This window comes from Platalea leucorodia, assembly GCF_965183815.1.
Source record: "Platalea leucorodia genome assembly, chromosome: Z".
NCBI classification, from domain to species: Eukaryota; Metazoa; Chordata; class Aves; order Pelecaniformes; family Threskiornithidae; genus Platalea; species Platalea leucorodia.
In genome coordinates, this window is record NC_138858.1 from 24,936,855 (window position 1) to 24,954,388 (window position 17,534).

Sequence of the window (17,534 nt, forward strand, 5' to 3'; positions counted from 1 at the left end):
TTTTCTGCCCACCACCGTTGTTCTGTTCTTGGAGTCAACTGCTACAGCTGAGAGGACTGTACTTTTCTGTTCTGATTGAGGTAATGAGGTAATAATTTCTGCCTGTTTCCCACTTCTTCCTACGTGCCTTTCTCTTCCTTTGGGCCTGGGTCAAACTTAGGGGCTTGGATTATGTGCTTTTGCCTCATAGTTCTCTATGTCTCCAGTTTGAGAAACATCATGTTCACCCATGATCAGACCACACCTGGGCTGATCCAGCTGATGGAAGGTAGGATCTGGAATAGGCCTTGGCAGCTCAACTGTTGCCCTTCAGCAGAAAGTTTTGGAGTAGGGATATTGGCTTATGATTCTGAGACAAGGGGAGCATAGTTTGCTGCTTTGCATGGGACAGGCCCTGGAAGTGGACATGAGAGCAGTGAGAGCGCTGTGTTCAGCACCTTTGCTCAGGGCTGTTGGGGCTGTACTGGACTACTATTCCATGGACTGAGACTACTCAAGAGGAGGGATGAAGACAAACCTGTCCTGCAGCAGGTGGTACAGCTAGTTGTGTGCTGGTGGGAGCAGTAGCCCAAGGTTACCTGAGCAGATTTGGCTGGGGAGAAGTGTGGCATGTGGTGCTACATAACAAGCGAGGGCGATATACTGTGTTCTTCAAAGGCCCACCTATGTTCTAAGGGCATACTTCAGGCACTGTGAGATTCTCAGTGTTTGCCATTCAGGTCACTATGAAAGCAGAGTAGGGATGTGCTCTTAGCACAGAGCCTCTGAGAGACAAAATTTTGTCTTTCCCTTGTACTCCTGCTTGCAAACAAACAAACAAAAAAAACCCCCAAACCAAACAAACTTGTTACTTTGAAATGGTATGTTGTCTCTTGGCTCTGTTAAGACTGGTGGGATCCCTTTTATTCGTTTTGCCTTCCTGTGCAGCAGCTGTTTGCCCAGGTGGCAGGATGTTGTGGAAGCCCAGGCTGCGCAGCTTGCAGAGACTGTTGCCTGCATCAGGGACACTGGGGGTGGGGGAAGACCATCAAAGACCGGTAAAGGAATACTGTTTTTGTGACTAGGAAGGCATCCTGGTGGGCTTGTAGGGTGTTTTGTTCTGCATATCTCGTCCTTGGGTTTCCTGGATCTGACTCCTAACCTCATGGGTATGGGAGAACAACTGTATATGGGACACTTGGAAGCAAGGCAGTGTATCTCGTGAAAGTAGCAGCAGTGATTCAGAGGACACTGAGGTACAACTTGCCCAGAAGATCCTCCACCTATGGTCAGCTGACTGGAGGTGATTCACCTGCATCTCAGCACACGTTCTGCAGATCGTCCTGGATCCGGATGAAGTGCATTTGTGGGTTAGTGATTTGGGTGAGCCAAAGCAGCAAGGGACATACTGTGTTTACTTCTGATGTGGAGGCTAATGTTTCCTGAGGGGAGAGGATCTTGGCCTGTCTTGGGAAAAGACAGTAGAATTGTAAAGATATGGTGCTGTGAACGTGGCTGACTATGAGCTCGCGTCCAGCCTGATTATTGGTTGATTGATTTGATGCAAGTCAGGGAAAGTTGGGCTTCAAACAATGACGATGAGCCTCTTTATAGATTTCTCTTTGGAGAGCAGCTGGTGGTGGTTCTAGGTTCCTAGGTTAGTCCTGTCTGTGAAACCTCGTAGCTTTAGTCTTTTTTGGGTCAAGCTTGAAAGTGGTTGAGACTGATACCTGCATCTGAGAGAGGCAGTAATAAAAATGTTTTGAAAGATAGGACTCTCTTCTCCATGTATTGGTGGAAGTACTTCCTTCATCCATTCAGTACTGATTTGCCTCGTGTCATATATTGGGCATGAAAGTGACCATTTGACAGCAGAATGAGCAGCAATAGGCAGTAGCAGGAGTATTTTGTATGCTTGCCTAACTACTCCTAAACAGCAGCTGGAAGTATGAGTAGGACCTCTATATATTTGTTGCTGTAATCACAGGGTATGCAGAAAGTAGATAAAACCAAAGAGCATAGCCAGTAGGTTGAGGGAGGTGATTATTCCCATCTAATTGACACTTAAGTGATGCATCTGGAATAACTGCATCCAGATTTGGGCTCCTTTTACAAGAAAGATGCTGAAGTTCAAGGAAGAGCTGAGGAGCGAGGTTTGTTTAGTATTGCAAAGGCTAAGATGCGATTTAATGACTGTCTTTCACTACTTAATGGATGGATATATATAGAGAGAGTGAGTCATTCATGGAGGTGCACTGCAAAAAGATGAGAGGAAACACTCACAGGTTGCCAGAAGGGGAAATCTGAATAGACAGAATAAATTTTTCTCAATTAAGGTGTTTAAGCATTGGAACAAGTTACCCAGAGGGCTCCATCCTTGAAGGTATTCAAAATTTGACTGGCAAAGGCCTTGAGCAACCTGATCTCACTTTGAAGTTAGCCCTGGCTTGAGTAGAGAGTTGAACTAGATGGCTTCCAGAGGTCTTTTCCAGCCTGAGGTATCCTGTGATTGAAGGGTGTGGTACTTGCTGCGTGCTAGCCTCTGCCTGCTCTGTAGTGATGCAGAGCTCTTAAGTGGCCTATTCAGCATAGCATCTTCTAGCTGATAAGCAGTATAGACGGTACAAAAGATGCTGAAACATTGTAGATTCTAACTAGTCCGCTTTGACCCACAGAGCAGGGTTTGTTCTCAGACATACATAAAAACAGTATAGGTGTAGTCTCTGCATATCTTTTGCTGTATATATTACATTAGTTGGTTGTGCCTTGAAACAGAAGCTTAGTTTAAAGGGTTGCTGGTTAATTTGTTTCTAGAACTTCTTTGTGGGTAACAAATACAAACACAGGCAGTCAACGTTAAATAAAGTGCTGCAGGAGTAATGAATGATGTGAAAGATTAAATAAAACACCCATTTATAAAGCTGGGAAAGGTAACAGTCAAATAAAAACCAGTTTGCTATGGGAGCACGTAGGTTGAGAAGGAGTTGTAAGGAAAAGCATTCAGAGTATTTTCAAACTCCTGTTGTGTTTCAATACATAATAAGAATAAAGCTGTATTCCAAATAGGCTGCTGGTATAAACTGGGAACACTTGTAGGTAACAGTTATGAAGATTACTTTGAATTTTGTTAGCTTGGAAAAAAGACTGATAGTAGAATGATCAAAGGAAAAACTCCAAGCTGGTTGTGAAGAGAGAGGACATTTCAGCAGAGACAGAATTTGTTTGTTTTTAAGTCATTCTGGTGTGAGTACCTTATCAATTAGTTATGGAGCATGGTAATCTTTCCTCAACTCATACTGAACAATTTCTGCAGCATCTGTAAATAAAGATTTTAAAAAAACAGACTTTTTTGCTTATGAAGTCACTTCTGGAGTTACAATAGTCACTATTGCACGTATTCTACTTTCTAAGCTGATAAAAATTTTCTACAACTCTTTTCTTCTCTACCTCTACCTCAGTGACTCATGAGTTGTAAAGAAACAGTTTGCTGTTGAGAACCATGTCTCCACCTGCTAAACCTAGACTGAAGGTCTCAGATATGTGGGACGCCTCTGTAAAAATAATTATTTACTTATGGCTGTCAATAATAGATGGCTAGATGGATCAGGTGCCATTGTATATCTTGCTAGGCTACATCTTAAATATGTTTTAAACCCACATGCATTCTTAGAATTTTATTGCTTTTTGCTGTAAACTCAACACAAATTGAAGAGTCTTCTTCAGGAGTGGTGTATTCCTGTAACTTATTCATCACAGGATCTGCTCTTTAAAAAAAGAAGTCATGCAGTAGGGAATGGAGTACAGAGAAAGAAGTACTATCGCCTAGCACTCCTCTCTGGCAACAGCTGGTAGAAGTTTGATTTGATGTCCAATTGATTGCTAGAAAGTTATGTTTACCAAAGGTTAGAGAGTCTGGCACATGTATAAATAGCAGCAGAAGATAGTTTGCAGTCAGATATTACAAATGGATCTTCTCTTTGGCAAGTTAAGGTTGTCTTCCTTATAAAATTAATCTCCTGAACAAGTCAGTCCATCAGTAGTGTAATATTAATTGTATTAAATAGGTTTTATAACCTTCTACCCCAAAACGGAAACAAAGTAAATCCACAGTACTCCCTCTTCTCCTTAGTGAAACTTTAGTTTTGTAGAAGGTAATATCAAGTTATAATTAGATGTTTGCAGCTGTTACTTCAAATGTGTGGCCCCCATCCCAGTGGTGCTTGCAGGCCTCCCAGTTGCTTAAAAATAGAAATAGCTGTGGTAGAAATAGTATTAGAAAATGTTTGGCTAGCATAAATGCTAGTATGTATGCAAAAGAATATTACAGAAATGTAAAGTTAGTGTTAAGATATCGTTAAATTAGTGGACATACATCATCGTGTAGGTGTGGGATGTCTGCATAGTGTGGACACAAAAAAAGAGGTGGAGTGGGACCGAATTGTGGGCTAGAATTTGAAACGTTTATCAGGAACTGGGGTGAGGGGAAAACCAGTGTTGAGAGGTATTTCAACCATACTGAGATAAAATTCGTGTAATCAAAAAAACAGTTGTGTGTGTTTTTTTTTTTTTTTTCCTCCCCCAGTGAACTGTTTTATTCTGCATGTACTTACCTTCACCAGTGAAATTACCATGGAAAATACACTGGTGCTTTCCTTTACTTGAATATCTTGGTGCTGTGACTGCAGGAAAGGTGAAAGCTGCTGCACTTAGCCTGCTCTGTGACTCCTGTACATCAGTATAGGAACTAGGACAAATTTTTTATCCTGTTCCCTATTGCAGACTGTTCAGGATTGGGTTGCGTCCTGCTGGCAAAAACAGCTTGAAAGTGTAGACAAGAAACTGTGGTTGGCCAGTCGTTAACTTTTGTTTCATGTTGAATAGATACATAACTGAAGGTGTTTGTCCTAATCCTTTTTTATCTCCCCGCCCCAGATGATCTTTGAGACTAGTCACACAATAAACCTCTGTGCCTTTGGAAAGTTATTCCCATTAATTAGATATTTTACGACAGAAACTTGCAAATAAACATACCAGATAGAGGTATAAATTCTAATAACATTCACTTATCCCATTAGACCTTATTAAGACAGTATAAATAGGATTATCAGTCACAGGTAGAAGGGAGTTTAAAAAATGTAATGCTTGCACAAACTTAATACAGTTGCTGATGTGATTTACTGTAGTTTGGCTTGGAACAATCCATATTGGACAAGGAGCGGGATGAAATTGGCTATAAAATGGCAATAAACCAAAAGATTATCTGGGTCCTAATCTTAATTTACCTAGAATATTAGTAGTCCAACCAGAAACTATGAAATATACCTAACTTTATTGCTAGCAGATACAGAGAGACCAAGTAATGATATAAATTGTGGAAAAGGATTTATCACTGTTACATTTTTGTTTTCTGTAGGTAAGAAGGATTGTCTGTCCACTGTGGGTTTTAGCTGAAAACCTTGCCTAGGCTGAAATAGTGATTTATTTCATGTCAAGAGTTCACAAATTCTTATACACAGTGGTCCAGCACTGGTCTAGTAATTTGCAGTTTTGACAAGGATTTTTCCAGTGAAATTGTCAGTATTAAGAAGCTGGGGTTGTGCCTCAAGGTGGTCTTTGCCTAGGCATCAGCTTCCTGCCTGCATCAGAGTTTTTAGACTCGTAATTGATGCAGCCGATATATCTGTTGTTGCACACATTTTGAGACTTTTGGATGAAAATAAAAATAACAGGCCGCTAATGTTTGTATTATGATACCTTTCTGATAAGGAAAGGAATACTTAAAAAGAGCATTCAAATCCCCAGAGAAAAATTACCTTTCTCCTTGTCATCCCTGCAGTGGACACTCAAAATTGAGATTGCAGCTAATTAGAGAAACTGGATAACATCAGCAGGGAGAGCAGTGTATTACCAATAAGGATCATGGGATTGTCTTTGGAAAGGTTGAAATCAATTTTTCTTGCTTTGGTGTGTTGACTAGTAATTGAAGATTCATGCAACAGCTGGTGGTGGGGGTGTTCTCTTGCCTACCATATAGGAATAGTAGTGACAGTAGCCTTTTGCAGTTCGGTAGGAAGTGTGGCAAACAAGGAGGAGACAAGGTAGGAAACCTGTGTTGAGAAGGCCTATGAAGAGCAATGTTTAAGTTTATAATAGTGGCAAAGGCAAAAGATCGTGAGAATGTGGCTCCTTAAGCTAGAAAGGGCTCTCCTTTGGGAGTGGCAAACACTAGTGTGGATCCTTAAATTTCTCAAGTCCTGTAGGAAATAAGCGAATTTCAGCTTTTTGAGAGAAACATGTGACTACAGTTTTGAAGTGAAAAAATAAAGCATTCATTTTGACTAAGCTGTTTTCACAAATGGCGTTAATATTTACCTTGCTGGTCTCCAAACAGTCTCAATTTTTCCAGTGTGATCCTTGCCCTAGAACTTGAACCTTTCTTCCACATCAGTGGAGTGTATTACCAGTAAGCTGTGGGGTCAGCTGAACCAATAAAATTTGAATTTATAAATACTAATTTAAATGTCAACATTGAGTGAAATCTCTAATTTTAAGACCTTTAATTGCATAAGGGGCAGAAGATCTGCAGTCATTAACAGAGCAAATATAAATTAGCCTTTTTCTGCAAAAGAGATGTCTGCTGAAAGCGAGAAAGTAGTGTTTTGCCACTGCTGTTCCACGTGATTTTTGGGGGGGGGAAAAGTGAGTTATTTGTGCTCTTTGTTCCTGGCCTGCCCAAAATCTTCTCTTTACCCCTGTGTGTGAAAGCAGCTGCAGAGCTCAGCTCTGCGGGTCCTAGAGTGGGCACTATGGCCACGAGAGTGCCTTGGCAAGACTCTTGGGACTCAACTCCTCTGATTAATATGGTTTAAAACTTAGTTCTAGTGTACTTTTTCCTTTCAGCATACGTGGTTTCTTCCAGCTGGTGATTGCGAATGTGTCAAGGTAGAGCAAGGCTTGTGTTTTTCTAGTGGTAATCAGTCCTGGAGAAAAGAATGAACATGTTTGGACTTTTTTTAGCCCCTCTATCCTGTGCAAAATGACTAATGAAAACTGTTGCAATCAAAGCCTAAATGTAGGCAAGCCTCTTTCATGCTGAAGGCAGGCTTAATCATTTTATCTTCTAGTTACTGATTTCAACAGCAGTTTAGCAGCAGCTGCTGAACATACTCATTGTATAATACAAAACATTGTATAATACAAAACATGATCTGCAGCTGGGAAAAGGAAGGCAGCTAGATTCCTGTGGGCATAATGGTCTCCAGCAACTGTATTGTCAAGAAGTGCCGAAGCTGGCTGCTGCGTGCTGTGGTGTTACTTTTTTTTTTGCTTTTTAATGGTAGGAAAAATCTTCTGTAGGTATGCATGCGCATATAAAAGCCACTGCTTTCTGTTTGATGAAAACCTAGAGAGTCAAACAGAACCTCGAGAGATCCTTGGCTTGAGGCAAAGTGGATTCAGGGTTTTCCATTCTGGTAAACTGTGTCATTATTTATATTTGTGCAGCTGAACAGTTGTACCAGCAGCTGGCATTTGTGTCTCATGTCATTTCCCCCCCCCCCCACCTTCTCCTTTTCCCTTAATATGTGATAGAGATGAGAATATTTGTGTGAACTTAGTAGCTGGAATCTGTTTAGTGCTGGTGTTTCAAAAACTTTGCAGTCCGTGCGTTTTCTCCATTAGTCATGTGGTGACGTGGTGCTTTGCCAAGGGGTGGAATAGACTGTGCAGCAGCAGGTCAGAATGGAGCATGGATTTTCTAACACTGTGTTAGATTAAATGATTTTTGTGTACTTTGAGGGGGAAAGTTCATGCAGAATTGTCACGCTTTTTCGTTAAAGAAACATGGTTATTTGTTGATGTTTTAAAAAGTTGAGCTAAGAATGCAAAATGGTAGGCAACAAACAAAACCCAAAATAATAACATTTTTTCTACTATATTTTACTAGGAAGTATTTGAAATAAGTAAAGATCAGACCACTAGAAAATGAATACAAAGATTTACTGAGTTAATGTTGGCAACAGTCAAATTGCTCTCTTTCAGAAGGGTTTGTGCTTCTCATTAAAGGGAGTTTTCACCTTTTACTAATTATGGTAGCTACTCTCCAGATAACTTATGCTGCATTATTGTTGAAAGGAAGTGGAGTTGATGGGTTCTGCCACTGCTGCTTTTGGCTGAAAACTTGAGATATAGCAGAGATAATGTTATTTAATGTAATGTCTGAATAATTCTTAACTGCATTACCATTTCTCATTTGACCAGTAGGTTACTGATACAGTGTCTGGGGTTTTTTTTTGGTTGACTTGTTATGTCCCTGAAGCATTGAGTATTTATGGATTCAGTTCGTGTAAATTAGACATGCCAATAAGCTTGCTTTTTTTTTTTTTTTTTTAATTGGCATTTCTCCCCCTCATTTTCTGTGTTGATGAATTGTATTCCCATAAAAGACATGTTTGTAGCACTTTTGATTGTTTTTTTTTCTTTCTTTCTTTTTTCTGACCAAGTCAATTTGATTATTATTTTTTCTCTTTCCAAGGTAAATAAAGAGATCATACTCAAAACTTCTTCCAATGACTGCTTCTTGTAGTATCCTCTCTTTTCAGAGAACATCTTTGATTACCAGGCATTAATTTAGTTAAAGCCTCTGCATTCTGGTGTAGGAGTTGTTCTTTGATTTCTGTTAATTTATTGCAAAATTTAGTTGAGAGTGTCATTTGTATTGTATCTCTTAAAAAATGTAATTCTTTCTGAGCGAGTTCTTTTGGTTGCTAAACATTTTTACCCATTTGGAAGATGGTAAAGACTGGAAAGACTTCAGACTATAGTGTAGTTCATAGGAAAACTCTTACTGTTAACACATGGAATAATTCGGAAATATTTTGCCTTCTTCCATAGGGATCAGTATTTCTTAATGCTGTAGGAGACTTTGTAAAAGAATACTAGGCAAAGCAAAACATGTTTTAACTGCTGTTTACTTAGTTCAGTCTAGTCTGTTATAAATCTTAATGTTGTATCTGGTTTATCTATAGGAAAATACAAATAGATTATTTAAATTGCTTCTGTATTGTACATGATAAAGCAATTGATTTCTTTTTATTGTATGTTTTTTATATGTAGTCTGTTTGGTGTTCTTTTTGATCCAGTTAATTTGCATTTAAATTGATAATGCGTAGCTTTAAGGAGGCACCTGGGTATTCCTTTTACATGACATTTCAAAACTGGTAGAGCTGACGCAGAGATATGTTTCTACTTTGAAAAATACAGTCAGCAGTGCCTGTAACAAAAGCAAGGAAGTTAACTGAGGAAATAAAAATTAATTGGGTAGAACACAGAATATTGAATTAGACAAAATGTGACCTTTTCTGGTTAAATCTGAGCTTAAGTGCCTCTTTACTTTTACAGTATATTCCCTGTTAAAATCTGCAGTAGTTTTTGCTAATTTGTGACTTCAAGTTCATTATTTACAAGTTTTTTTAGTGTTTGGGGATGGGGGGGTAAGTTACCATGCAGAATAACATCTTTGTATGTTGAAATGCACAGATAAAAATACTTAAAAGAAGCCTTGTGTTCTGTGCCAAGGAGCGTTCTGCCGGTGACATGGGGGACCTGTGAATGGAGTCTTCTCTGAGTAGCAGTAATTACCTTCCAGAGCTTGCCAGTGCAGGAGTGGCAATTTTCATTCATGGAAATGCTTGTGAAGAGGTGACTGTTGATTTAATTGGTGAGGGTACACACTAAGCAAAAACTCTGGTAAACTGGTGGCTGCACCTGGATGCGTAGAAAAAATGTGAAAGTCTTCAGCTGAAAGACTTTACCATAAGCCATTAATAATGCCTAGCTCCTTGGCAGGCAATGTGGAAAGGGACAGACAGTGATCTTGACTGGGACTTACGTTACCAAGGAATAAGGTATCAGTACAGTTTTCATGAGAAAAGTGAATATAGAATCGCATCTTGGACAAGCCTGTTCAGACTAGGATTGCTGAGAAAGAGGTGGTCCAAACACAACTCACTTGGGTCATCTGGAAGGGAGAACAATTTTATAGTTACACCTGTTTTGTAAGAAATCAGATCCCAGTGAGAACACCTTGACTGACAAAGAAAGAGCTGAACAACTTTCTGTACCTTTTTGAAAATAAGTTAATCCTTTCTTGAACTGGAAATTTTAAAGTCAATAGCCACTCCTAAAATTCAACGCTAGTGTTAATAGAAAACCATTTCTGAGGCAGAGGCTAACTATTCTTGGAACCAGGAAACATTATAAGTTGTCATAAGAACAAAGGACAGCTTTGACCGAAACAAAATTACAGCATGAGAGGCGCATTTGCCGTGAGACCTGACACTCGGGGCATTTGAAGTGGTTGATCTGTCTGCACACTGAGCCTCTTGGTAATGTGTTCAGCGAATCTGAAGAACTGAATGTTGGCAAAGTTGGAAGCAATCAAATAAAAAGCATAACCTGCCACTGCCTTGCTTGGAAGGTATTTAGAGTGGATTAATACAATAGCTTGTAAAAAGCTCTTGCACAGTGCAGCCCCTTTCCCCGATAGATGTAAACAATCCCATACTATGTTACTTGCCCTGCTTTTTTTCCTTATTCCCACATCCAAATGCAAGATCTGCCATCATCCCCCAACTTTTCTTCAGCAAATAGTAATTGCTTAAAAAGAAAATCCTTCAGATTCATCCCTCAAAGCAGTAACTCTTGCTGTCAGTGATTATAAGAAGGCAAGTTGTGTGCCATTGCTGATCTTCTTTTCTTCCCGCTGTTATTAATGCAGTGTTAATGTTACAATGTTAACCTATTCTTAATGTAGTGTATTAAGATCTGACACACCTTACCAGAAAGCCCTCAGATGCTTACAGCCTATGACGGACGGTTAGAGCAACAGTGCAAAAAACCCTCATATTGATGTTATCACACTAACACCTCTCCAGCTGAAGAATGCATTACTGAAATTTGTCTTGTAAAGGTTCATTTTTTCGGAGTACTTCATGGACAACTGAAAACTCTGAAAGATAAGACTTTTTGCATACTTGAACATTGCAGTTGTTGGAAGATGAAACAAATTTACTGTGGTTCTAAAATCAACGTGTATTGACAAAATTAGCTGCATCTTTAGCAGCTTATGAATGTGTTGGCTTTTTATTGATTCTTTAAAATTGAAGCCAGTAACAAACAATAAGTTAATGGCATCTTTTTTTCCTCCCATATAGGGGAGGAAATTAAATATTTTAAATTTTCTGTAATTTGCTGGTAATGTTTACAAGAAACGAGATGAAGTTAGTGTTTTCTAAGTCACCTCTGTCATTTAAACCTTTTTATATAGTTCTGTTATTTAAACCATGTTTCTAGTTAGTGGGGTGAAGACTTTGACCCAGAGTAAAGTTCAATGTGCTTTATTTGGTCAGTGCGTTTATTTTTATAAGGCTGGATATCTGCACTGTGGTGTATTGACTGAACTTGGCCATACTGAAGTGTCTTATACATGTGTAGGACCAGAGGAAGAATCATAATTACTGAACTAATCAGAAAGCATCTGTGCTTGTAAAACCATGTTATTGACAGTAAAATGCACAGAGTATGGAGTTTGAACTGATTAATGATAGCTGCAATTAAATTCAGTACCCATGGGTCTTAATGCAACACCACAGCAATTTGGCACAGACTTGCACAGATCTCTTAAACCCGAGGCAAGATATATTATGTTTTCAGAGCATGGTTTTTGAGACACACAGGGCCTCAAGGGCAAGAGTATCTGGTCCATTAAGTGTTCTCTGTGTTATTGCAGTGGAATGAAACAGCCCTAAAACCAGCCCAACTCGAACTGGCCAGAGGATTCCGCATAGGGCAAGGGCAAGAGAGCATAGTGTTGTCCTCTGGGGCAGAGCTGGTGCCTGAGAGCCTTGCAGAGTGGTTGTGAAGGTATCTTTTTCTCTTTTTAATACTCCAGGGGCCGCCTGCTAAGTACATGATCTGAAGGTCTTGACACCACTAAGTTTTTACCTTCAGCAGTCCGTATGTGTTGGATGCTGTGAAGCGGAACTAGGACAGCCAGTCTTTTGAGTCTGTTTTATTGAGACTTTCAGAAAGGAAACAGTGTAATGCCAGAAAACTCTGGAGTTGTCATAGGTCATTTGCAGTGCACCTGAGATCTGAGCTGGAGCATTGCAAGCCTGAAGAACTGAGTGATTTTCGGTATGGCGTCATTCAGTGCTTCCCTGTTTTCAGTGGCTGTGAGTAAACAGCTGGGAGAAATGGAGTAAAAATGGCATCTTTAGCTTTTGAATGGTACGGATGGTTTTTATGTATCTAGGAAATAAATGATTTCTCTAATCTAAGCTATAGGCTAGCCCGATGTAGAGCATGTTTACACTTTTCCCACCTGCTTTGTGTAGACCCAGCTGTGGAGCTCTGCTGTAGTATTACAAAGCAAGCATAATGTTGGTGAGCCTTGTCTGGAGTAAGAAAGCCTGTACTGACACAGCTGATAATCTGGTAAGGTTTTCAGGCTGTGCAAAAATCTTTGGGGCAGGTGAGTCCTAAGTGACACTAAAAAATCATGTAGGAGCTGTAAAAATTCAGCCTTATCTGAGACAGAAAAACAAGCTTCAGTTTACTATGGGGTTTTTTTGTTTGTTTTGTTTTTTTTTGGTTTTTTTTTTTTTGGTCTTGGAGATACTCAAGCTGGAGAAGCATGAGACAAGGGACCTTGCATTTTAACACCAATGTGGTGATACCTTGCAAAAGAGGATATAGATATTATCCAGAAAGGGTATTTGTTTTATTTCATTCCTTGTTTTGTTTGTTTATGTGTATGCTATTTTAAAATCCAGCCTTCCAAACACTTTATTTGCAATGTTTTGTAAATCTTCCTGTATGAATTACATACCCGAGGTTTTGTTTCATTTTTTACTTTGTTTGGGGAGATCTTGGCAGTTCTTAACATCTTCATTAGCAAGTCATTACAGTGAATCATCTCTTACAGAACCTAATTCTGTAGTCCTTGCAGCCCAGAAAGCCAACCGTCTCCTGGGCTGCAGCAAAAGCAGTGTGGCCAGCAATTCTGCCCCACTACCTGGCACTCGTGAGACCCCACCTGGAGCACTGCGTCCAGCTCTGGGGTCCTCAGCACAGGAAGGACACGGACCTGTTGGAGCAGGTCCAGAGGAGGGCCACAAAAATGATCAGGGGGCTGGAGCACCTCTGCTATGAGGAAAGGCTGAGAGAGTTGGGGTTGTTCAGCCTGGAGAAGAGAAGGCTGTGGGGAGACCTTATTGCGGCCTTTTAATACTTAAAGGGGGCTTCTAAGAAAGATGGGGACAGACTTTTTAGCAGGGCCTGTTGCAATAGGACAAGGGGTAATGATTTTAAACTAAAAGAGAGAAGATTCAGACTGGATATAAGGAAGACATTTTTTTACACTGGGGGTGGTGAAACACTGGAACACGTTGCCCAGAGAGGTGGTAGGTGCCCCATCCGTGGAAACATTCAAGGCCAGGCTGGATGGGGCTCTGAGCAACCTGATCTAGTTGTAGATGTCCCTGCTCATTGCGGGGGGGATGGACTAGATGACCTTTAAAGGTCCCTTCCATCCTAAAGCATTCTATGATTCTATGATTCTCATCAAATTAGTGCTTCAGGATGGCACGCATGAGAATGGGCCAAGAGATCAGTATGACTTTAAGTGTCTACAGAAGGCAGCATCTGTCATTTGCTGTGCTGTTATAATTATAAACTATAACCAAAACAGTCTGATTTAAAAAAAAGGGGGGGGGGGGGGGGGGGGAAGAAAAAAAGAGACCTGAATCATAAGAAACAAATTCAAAGTACATGTTGCAACTCTGTTAAATGGGATGCAAAACCAAGTATGATTCTTGCTCATACATTTTGGCAGTTTTTCCACAGTCATTGTCTGTTACAGTATGACAGTGCCTAGAATTACAAGTTTTATGTTAGAAATAGAACACAATGGTGGTGTAAATATTAAAGAAAAAAAACATACAAAAGGAAGTACGTGGGTTCTAAATTGCAGTTACATTTTGTTCATGATGAATGTGACATTTTAAATTTAGGGGAATTACTCAGCTTCATAATGCAATATTGTATGCAGGTGTAACTGTTCTTTTGTATGTAAGCACATGTTATGCTAAAAGATGTTGTTTTAAATTGCAAATTCTGAACAGTTGCTGGAACTTCCTAGGAAGTGGCAGAATTTGTTACCACGGCCCATAATTCTGCTCTCCTATGCCTTTGCGTTGTGATCGCTAATTACATTGTTTCTCACTATTTTTTCCTGCCTCATTCAGTGAACAGGATGGGCGGTGCTCAGGAGTTGAGCAGCTACTTGATATTTTAATCCTTATCATTCAGTTAGCAGCCTGGGCTTTATTTACTGCACACCATGTAAAAGTCTCTAAAGAATACATAATTATTCATTCCCTTATGGCCTTTTCTAAGGTGCCTGGCTGAACTATTTTTATCCATTCAATTGTATTTTCATGTGCGTTTTCTGGTCAATACCTCTAACTTTACTTTATGAGCTATGTGAAATAAATACATGTGTGCACACATACACAGCATGCATATATATGTATGTATATATTTACTTTTGAAAGCAAATTTTGTGATTATTCCCTTTGATAACTTCTAGAATGTAAACTTCTGAGTGTCTGTTACATACTTTAAAACAGCCTTTCATGAGGATATTGAAAGTAAACATAAAATAATGCAATTGAGTGACTAAAGACATCTGTCTACATAACTCGAATTATTCTCATAGGCAACCTTGTCTTTCGTGATGCTCTTTTAACTTTAAATGTATCTATCTGTGTATCGTCTAGGTCAGACAAGTTGTCCTTTCTTTAAATGCAGGCAGTACTCCCTGCTGGACATAACTGCAAAGAAGACTTAACTAATGTAGCATTCAGAATATAAGTTCATGTGAGAAATGGAAAAAAGTGTGGGTAGTTGAACACTGGAACAAATTGCCAAGAGAGGTTGTGGAGTCTCCATCTTTGCAGATGTTCAAAACTCAACTAGATGCGGTCTTGAGTAACCTGCTGTAATTGACCCTGGTTTGAGCAGGTTGGACCAGAGGACCTCTGCAGGTCCCTTCCAGCCTCAGCTATTCTGTGATTTATACAATAGAAGAGAATCTACCTGTGGGTATATATATTATGCTTACTTCTGATGGGTGAAACTTCATGGATCTTGTGGCTTCTTCTACAGTAATATGTTACTAAAATGTTTGTCTGCAATTTCCATTTGGCTAGCAGGCTATCTTGTCAGTCCCATAAACAGTAGTTTAACTGTTCTCAGCAAAAGTTGTAAGTGCACAAAAAAACTTTCTAATCATATTATAATCGTAAGAAACAAATTTAAAGTACATGTTGCCACTCTGTTAAACGGGATGCAAAACCAAGTATGATTCTTGCTCATACATTTTGGCAGGTTTTTGACCAAACTGTTATGTACTTAAACTTTTTTGGGTTAAAGAACACAGTATAGGAACCTTGGTGACGATGGTCACCCATTTAGGTCTTGATCCTGCTGCTAACAACTTTTGCAAATGATGGATGCTGGAAAGAACTTAGTATATCTTTGTCAATGACTCTTGCAAATTTTAATACTGTTACCAATGCATCATAGCTCTGACTGTAAGGCTTTTCTGTAACATCTGTCTTTTGCTTGAAATATTTTAATATTGCTGCTACAAAAAGGCCTGGACTCTTCCCGTTGCTAATGTTAGTATTTCAAAGAAGAATGGAAAGCAATAAGTAAAAGATGGTGCATGTAAAATCTGTATCATCTTTTATTGTAGTCCAAATACACCAATTCTATCTGTCTGCTACTGGTCGGATGGGAGGATTACAGTACTTGTCTTAAAAAGGCCACTTCTAGTTAAAATAAGTTTTATTGCTAATACAGTGTAACTTTTTTCTGTTGCAGAAGGAGTTGAGCCTTCCAAGAAGAGGAAGTTTGTAAGTACATGAAGCTTTTTCTGTTGTGCTCACAGTACAGTATGTAGTTTTGACAGTTTTTGAGTAGGCTAGTCTTCTTTTCAGGGCAGTTATAATAAAGGTTAAATGTGGCAGTTGGTCTGCCTTAAAATACATACAAAGAAATTAAGATTGTAAATGAAAATCTATGGGTTGTGCAGTGACCATTTTTATGCCTATCGCCTCTTCTAGAGGAGCTATTGTGAGGGATTTCCAAAGTGACAAAAAGTCCTTATGTTGAAGTTTTTGTTTTGTGTGGAAGATTTCTCTTGTTAAAAATCAAGGAAGAAATTTGGTTTCTTCATGAATGATATAAATGAAACTCGACACGTAAGTAGAATTGTTTCCTTACGAAATTCTGTGATCAGACCTGTGGATGAAAAGGTAGGAACAAAGAATAGATGAGTTCTAGTAAATGTATAGGGTTGTTAAGTTACTATTTTGATTAGTGAAAGTAAAGACTGTATATTCTTGTATAAATTGTTACTGAGTTAGAATAATATGAACTCAGACACTGTGGTTCTTGGATCTTGGCTTTCTTTTTCTAGTGTTTATAGTGTTTTTGAGCTGTTTGGTTTTAAAGCTTGTATTTTTATTTGTATCTGTTTTATTTCTTGTTCTTTATTAGTAATTTATTGAGAAACTATTGGGACAAGAACATAGCAAAATATCTTAAGAAACAACTCTGTTCACGTACTGCTTTCTTTCAAAAGATACCTTAGGACTGTAGGGTTATCACTGTACTTGAATAAGCTTGTGTTAATGTGTCAACATGTTGTGAATAAAACCCTAAGCCCTTGCACAAGGCCAGTTATTTGATTTTATTTTTCTGTACTTGCTTTCAACTTGATAGTGCTGTGTAGCTTTTGGTGACAGTAAGGTTAGGTATGTGAATAACTGAAACTGTAATTGCTGGGAAAGTGCAGTTAAGTGCCTTGTTGTTCTGACTTAAATGGCATACCAGAAGTCTGTCCTTCCTAGGACATCTGCGGACTTAGAAAAGACTTTCTTATACTTTTAGTATGAGACATGAAAAGTCTTATACTAAATAGTAAGCAAACCCATTATTTAAGAAATGTCAAGAAAATTTAGAACTAATTCCACGTCAAGTATTTGATTATTGCAATGATACAGAGAAAAGCAGTTAAGGAACATGATTTTTGGTGCCTTCTTTTGGTGCTCTGGGTGCTTTATATTAACCTGAAACTGTTGTGTGGGCAAAAGACTGCCTCTGTTGAAGTTAATGGCTAAACTCCTGTTGATTTCGGCCTGAGCAGAAAGTGGCTCTTGAGGCTCTTCTTTTATCCATAGCCATGAACTTGCTTACTCTTGCTATGGTGTTTGACATGAACGTTATTAGATATTTTTCTCCAGGTTTGAAAAATGGCTGCAAAGCAATCACCTCAAATGCATTCATATACATAGCTGATCACTGAGATGTTAAGTCCACATTCTGTAATGTTGCTGAGACTTTATACAGTATAGTCAAGGAATAGCCCCTTGTCACCATGGTAATATCTAGTTATTAAAGTGCTTATGATTCTGCAGATAGTATTT

General features: G+C 39.0%; 1 protein-coding gene across 1 annotated transcript in view; it reads left to right on the forward strand.

The window, feature by feature from the left end:
- MAST4 (microtubule associated serine/threonine kinase family member 4) overlaps positions 1 to 17,534 on the forward strand; it is a gene marked incomplete at its 5' end in the record, with an annotated part of 314,645 nt that overhangs the window by 135,951 nt on the left and 161,160 nt on the right. Inside the window, one exon of the mRNA XM_082336461.1 lies at positions 15,928 to 15,959. Within this exon, the coding sequence (XP_082192587.1) occupies positions 15,928 to 15,959 (32 nt within the window). The remainder of the gene's footprint in view (positions 1 to 15,927; positions 15,960 to 17,534) is intronic.